General features: G+C 36.8%; 1 protein-coding gene across 1 annotated transcript; it reads right to left on the reverse strand.

The window, feature by feature from the left end:
- Positions 1-436: 436 nt before the first annotated feature.
- LOC139882385 (transcriptional corepressor SEUSS-like) lies at positions 437-4,164 on the reverse strand. The gene is made up of 10 exons (XM_071866715.1): positions 3,553-4,164; positions 3,217-3,519; positions 3,007-3,126; positions 2,705-2,753; positions 2,357-2,571; positions 2,184-2,252; positions 1,879-1,973; positions 1,585-1,678; positions 1,414-1,483; positions 437-1,332 (listed from the first exon to the last, which is right to left on the reverse strand). The coding sequence occupies exons 1-10, from the start codon at positions 4,162-4,164 to the stop codon at positions 437-439; spliced, it is 2,523 nt and encodes an 840-aa protein (XP_071722816.1).
- Between the last annotated feature and the right edge of the window lie 2,662 nt (positions 4,165-6,826).

Consider the following 6,826-nt stretch of genomic DNA (forward strand, 5'->3'; position numbering starts at 1 on the left):
GTCTCTAAATACGTGCCTCTTTACCTACGTAGAAGCAAAGCATACCTGTTTTACGTAGAGACATGCATTTAGAGACTAAGGGAATAGTTGCTAAAGCATGCCTAAAAAAACAAAAGCCGGGAAATTCAATATTCCATACATAGTCTATTTTTCAAGTAGCTCTAAGAGAGTCAACACAAAAATGCTAGATGACTGTTAGCAGTAAGAAAAAAATCCAAGCAACTGTATCTAAATTCTTTCTCTTATCTTTCTTTCAACCAGAATCCAGTTAAATGAAAAGGGCTAAAACAACTCAAGATGATGATTTAACATTTCATTGATAGTAAAAACGAGAGCACTATTCTATATGTTTTAACTTTCTTTTTCCGACAGGAGTACAACAAGGAAGGATTGACCTCAGACTATTATCCCTTTCTTGTTTTACTTTTCATAATATTTATGGAGAAGGTTTCCAATCAAACTGAAGATTAGTATTGAAACCACTCACTGCTCCAAGCCCACCATATATATCCTGACTTTGTTGATCTCTTCCCATGTTTATGCCTACCCTTCCATTTATCATCGACGAGTTATTCCCCATTGCAGCTCTGATTCCATTCATCATAGCTGAGTGACTGATTCCATTACCAAATCCCATGCCTGGATTATTATTATTGTTCATCGTCCCATTTCCCATCATGCCATTCCCACCATTTACAACTGTTATATTACTGTTTATACTCTTCACGTCATTTCCAAAACTGGCCATACCGCCAGAGCTGCTGCTGTTAAGCTGGTTAGACATCATCATCCCCTGTAGGATCTTCTCGACGGAACTTTGCTGATCATTCGTGGCGTCGGCTTCATTAGGAATATTTGCCGGTGAGCTGGCCGTCAAGCCCCCGGTATGGGATGTCTGGGGAGGATTGCCTGATGATGAAGGTGGCATCGGTGCTTGAAATGAAGTAGGGCTAGGTTGTCCCTGAGGAGTTGTATTGGAGGTGGACCCACCAGGAGATGGCATCTGTACGGAATTCCCACCATACGGACTGCTTGGATTATTACTGATGGAACTCTGATGCCTAGAATTCATAGAATTCTGGTGAAGCATGACACTAGTGGTGGAGGTCGACGATGGAGGCACCGAGTTATTTACACTAGCAATACCATTGTTTGAAGCAAGCTGAACTGCATTGGCCAAGACAGAGCTTCGATCATTGTTCGAGTTCTGGCCAACTGGTTGCTGTGTCTGTGTCGGTGTCTGTGTTTGTGGCTTATGTTCCTCGTTCTGTTGAGCTTGGCTGCGAGGCCCTGATGAAGAACTCGTTCGGCGAGGGAATTTGGCTAGGCTCTCTTCAAAGCAGCAAATTCAAGTCAGATTTATAATTAATATAGACGTAAATAAGTAACACATAAAGATAGCTATAAGTTTACCCATAGGTCCTGTTCCAGTATATCTACTGTAATCAATCAAGTCCTTCATACTATTAACTACTTCTGATATCTGCAAAGTGGGCAAAAAGTGATAAAGAAAGTGAGCCCAGCGAGATATAGTACTTCTTCCATCCAATTATTTGCTAATTAGAATCTCAGACGAATGGATACCTGAAGACAACGGACGTATCTCTTTGTGTATCCCAAATCGTTTACCAAGGGCACTTCTAAAGCTTTTGCCAACTGCCGAGCTGAAGTCACAAATCTGAAGGAGAAAGAAATATTCATAAAATTTCAACAAAGGAGTTCATATATATTCCATAATCATGAAGTAACGAAAAATTATAGGGAAACAACTAATGCCCGTATACCTTACATTCCAAAGAGAATGAAATAATTACTTGAACAAAATGGTAGAAGACAAGGGAAAAAAAGGAAAAAGAAAAGAAAAGAAAGATGACTCACGTGTTACAATTGCTTTGCAACTCTGTAGTAGATAAATTAGTTGTATTTTGGGTAGCAGTTTGGTACTTATGGGCTGCAGCCCCCAGCTGACTGACCTGTAATACAATCAGATAGATCGAATATATCACCATGACAACCAAAAGACTCTTTCATATTTTCCAATGACAATGAGCCAATTCAGTTAAACTTAGAGAACAGACTAATACACATGTTAGACACCGGCATATTCAAATGGGTCAATGCACTATTATATCAACGAAAAGAAGCAAAACATCATCTACTATTAAGAATTCTTGATCACAAACCTGAGGTATTAGCAATCTTCGAGGGATGAGTTCTTCATGACGCCAGGCACAAAATTCCCAAGAGACTATCTGGTGAAAAGAAAAGAACAAACCGAGAACCAAAGGAGTTACTAAAGGTACAAAAGGCTAAAGTTCCTAGAAATGAAATAACAGAATCCTTTTCATGTTACAACCTTCAGATCGGGAGAGAAAACTATTCGAAGCTGACCATCACGAACCACACGAAGTTGCTGAAAAACACTTTCCTGTATAGCTTTTGCATAGTCCAGAACAATTTGACCAGAAGCATTCTGATACTCCCGTGGCATATCAACATAAAGTAGTTCTTCCAATGTACCACTTTCGTACTTAATTTTGAAAAGCCTGGGAAGAACCTCAGCAGTTGCCTCTGAAATTATATAAACAAAGATCAGATACAGTAGCGAGAGAACAAATAACAATCAAGCTAGCAATAGCTGAGATCTGTAGTATGTCGACAAGGAACAAAACAAAAGCTTAAAAGTATGATGAAAGAGCATTACCAAAACCACGGCCCGGCTTGCGGTTGCATATTTCACAGCGCAAAGCATCCTAAAATGTTTACAAGAAATATACATTGTTACACATTGCGCAAACACTCAGCATCAATATAAGAATTTATATCATTAAACCGTCTAGTGTCTGAAGTGCAATCATAAACTTCAACAAAATATTACAATCTATCCTCATAAAACTTTGAAGCAACAGTCCTAACAACTATAAGCTAACAAACTAATACGGTAAATTAGCAAAAATATCAATACACACGTTCATAATAATCAACTAACATAAATTTTTAACAGACCTGGGGAAAAACTCCAGTTGTTTGCCGGCCATTTCCATACATAGAAACACACCATTTCTTTTTCGCATTCGGAGCAAAATACTCTGCAACAAATTTCCTCCAAAACTCAATGTTATTGTCCTGCAGGAATATAGGCATGCACATTAGTTAGTTGAAAAGTTGGAAACTATCACTGACAATGCTCTAACATTAAAACGATAAAAATCTTACTTCAGGCCTGTGCTGTTGCTGATACATGTAATGTGTCAAACGCCGAGCACACATCCCAGGTTCATAAGCTGGTTTTACTGGAGATCTTAATGACATATTCTGAGGTGGATACTGCTGAGGCATTTGAGGCCGTTGTTGAGGCATTGCCTTGAGAAGTTGTTGCTGTTGTTGCTGTTGTTGCTGCTGCTGCTGAATTTGTAACATTCTTTGTTGTTGCAAAAGAGCAGCAGCTTGGGAAGGACTCTGCCTCGGCATGTGAAGAAATTGTTGTTGTTGCTGCTGCTGTTGATGCAGAAACAATGACTGATTATCTGAATGTTGAGGTTCCATCTTTACCTGGCCCAGATTTCTTAAACTCGGAATCTGTTGAGGTTCCAATTTAATTTGACCGATATTTCTCAAACTCTGAGGGGGCTGTCCATGTGTGTCGTTATTTCCTTGTGGCTCCAACTTGACACCTCTTAAATGTTGAAACTGCTGCTGTTGATGATGGTTTGGATGAGGACTGGAAAACTGCTGAAAGTTTTGTGGGTCGAGCTGCTGACCTGGCTGTTGATCAGGATTTGAGAACTGCTGACCTTGAACTGGACCGGACGAACTAGGGTTTGCCATGTTCGACGACACAAAGGACGAAGGAGCATTAAATCCTAACCCATTGCCTACACTAGAAAGTGGATCTGACTCAGCTCCCGTATCCATGCACCAACGCTGGGTACTCCCAGGCCCAGAAAATCCCATACTTGAACCTCCATTTCCAAATGGCTGATTAAGGATGTTGGGCACATTTCCAAGCACATTGATATTATTGAACTGGTTTCGAGGCGAGACAAGGGAAGGGAATGAAGAATGGCCACCTTGACCTCCCATTAATCCTGAGTTTGACCGCAAAAGTGAAGCAGGAACAGGCTGAGAACCACCGATTGGATTCGATGACCCCGACGGTCCCATCATTGGATATTTTTAAACAAAAATTGACTCAAAAAGTACCGGTATATAGCAAGGCACTAATGGAATAAAACGAAATTACACGAAAATTCCAAAAAAAGCTTCAGATATAACTCAACCTAATTTACACTTAAATCCCAAACAAGGCTAGAAGCTTCAAAGTACTAGTTGTGGACCAGTATATGATTGTACCATAAGCAAGCCATAGACCAAATGGAGATCGATACTAAAGGCAGAGCTTTGGTACATTTAACATTCTAGAATTACATCATCTGGAACAAAAGAACAATCTTCGGAGCCTTTCACATGAATCTCTGCAAAGCACCAAAAAAAAAAAAAAAAAGAAGCTCAATAGAGATGTAAGCAGAGAAAATCGAGCTTGGGGTGTGTTTCGGAGAGACGAAAAGAGCTGAGACAATGAAATACATCATAACCGACCAACAATCATTCTCAATAATCCCTAATTCAAAGTCGACCAAATAGTGAAGACAACCCAAATCTGGAAAGAAAAAAAAAACCCAAAATTGATAATCCTAAAAATTGAAACTTGATGAGCTAAAGCAAACAGAAGAGTGGTAATGAAACCCAAAATCGAAATCAACGATCCATAGCTTCAAGTAACAGAAATGGGTCGTGAAGTAAACATAAAAAGGTCAAAGCTTTAGAGGACTTGTAGGAGAAGAAGGACTCACCAGACTGAAACAAGGGTGTGAGCTGAATAGTACAGTACAAACAAACAAACAAACCAACCAACGAGAGATATTAGTTTTGTTTTCCTGAGAATCAAGCTTAAACGAACAAATGAGAGATTCTTCTTCAAAGTTGTGTTTTTTAGCTGTTTTGAATCAAATTGTTTTGGGGGATTTATTTTTATATATAAATTAATTGGAAATCTCGGTGTCTCTCTCAGTATGTACCCTGTTTCTTTGCTCTATCTAGAGAGAGAAAACTGTTAAGAAAGAGAAAGTTCTTTCTATTTTCTAGAGAGAGAAAGTGATAGAGAGAGATGTCCTTGCGGACGTCAAAATTGTATTTGATCGGATTGAATTCTTCTCTTCATTCTGTCTTCTTTACCTCCTCTCTCTCTCTCTGTATCAAACGAAGTCAAATGCTATTCTCTTTCTTTCATGTATGTTATGTAGTATACATGATGTATGATACATCCATCATCAAGTCATGTACTTATGATGCATGAATGTGGCTTTTCATTTATTTTACCATATTTAGTCAGATTTATTTGAAGATAAATGATTGAGAAAAAAAGAGAGAGGCTTTTTGTGTATTATAAATTTCTTTTAATTCATAATATTTACCCAATTTTCCATTTTTGTAGTTTAAAGTATATGTATTTAGACATATTTATGAAGAAAATGATTTATAACGTATGTCGTCATAACGAACGAATTACTCAAGAATATAAATGAATAGAAATTGGTGAGGTTTCGACTTAATTTCCTCATTCTTGTCAAACATAAGTCTAAGATAATATCTAAATAAATCATATCGAATTGAATCTTTTGACTTAAAAAGATTTTTTTCTTTTTAACAATTAATAATTTCATTAAAACCAATAAGATCGCAACGAACTAAATTTTCTATATGATGTGAGAGATAATTGAAAATAAAATTAACAACTGAAAGCTATAAAGTAAGGTGTGTCAAAGCGTCTGCCACCTTATTTCGATCCCTTTTTGACAAAATGAAAACACAAAGAAATAAATTACATATATATATAAAGTCCTAACTTTGTACTCAATGACTTTATGAATTCATGACTATTTACAAAATTAGGATTTGGATCCAATAATTCATCCATCAAGATCCGGTAATCTCCTTTAATGACGATGTCTAATAACTGCATGAGCCAGCTCAGTTGCTTTCAAGGGAACCATAATATCTGCTCGGAGTGCATTTTTCACACCACCTATCAAGCCCGATTATGTATCTAGAACTTCACCACATCAGTTCCTAGCCACCATTACTATTCGACAAATGCTCAGGTTGGAAACTTGCACCATAATTAAGTTTCATCGTTTCACTCAATGAGAGCCGATAAGATTCCACCCTAGCCGTTCTTAGAATCGTGACACTACTAGAAACCAAAAGAACAATTTGCCTCAGGTTAAATAACCATTTATCCAACTCAGTTGGATTCGACAGATTGGATCTAAGGAAAATAAGAGTTTTGTAATTTTTTTATAATAATTAAGGTATATTGTCTGTTAAACTGAGTAAAAATAATTAGTCCAATAATATGATGTAATGTGTGAAGTCAATAGAGACATTCAATCTAAACTCACTTTTATGTTATCCATTAAAAAAGAAACTTATTATAACAGTAAACTTATCTCCTCCCGACTTATAACTTTCTTTTATCAATTATATATATCTTATCCAATTTAAATTTAAATAAATAAACATAGATAATTCATTTTACTTTTTTTCTTTCTGATGAAAAATAAATTAGAAACTAGATTACGTTACTCCATGTATAATTTTTGCCAAAGAAAAGTACTTTTTCTTTTACATATTACATTATCTACCTAAGCAATCACATTAATCTATAAATCAAACTTATCTCTATATCTTGAACATCTATAATCGTCATCCCAGCTCAAGCCATCAGTCCATCATCCTCCTAAAAAAAATATTGTTCAAAATTCAC

This window comes from Rutidosis leptorrhynchoides, unplaced genomic scaffold (assembly GCF_046630445.1).
Source record: "Rutidosis leptorrhynchoides isolate AG116_Rl617_1_P2 unplaced genomic scaffold, CSIRO_AGI_Rlap_v1 contig263, whole genome shotgun sequence".
Taxonomy (NCBI): domain Eukaryota; kingdom Viridiplantae; phylum Streptophyta; class Magnoliopsida; order Asterales; family Asteraceae; genus Rutidosis; species Rutidosis leptorrhynchoides.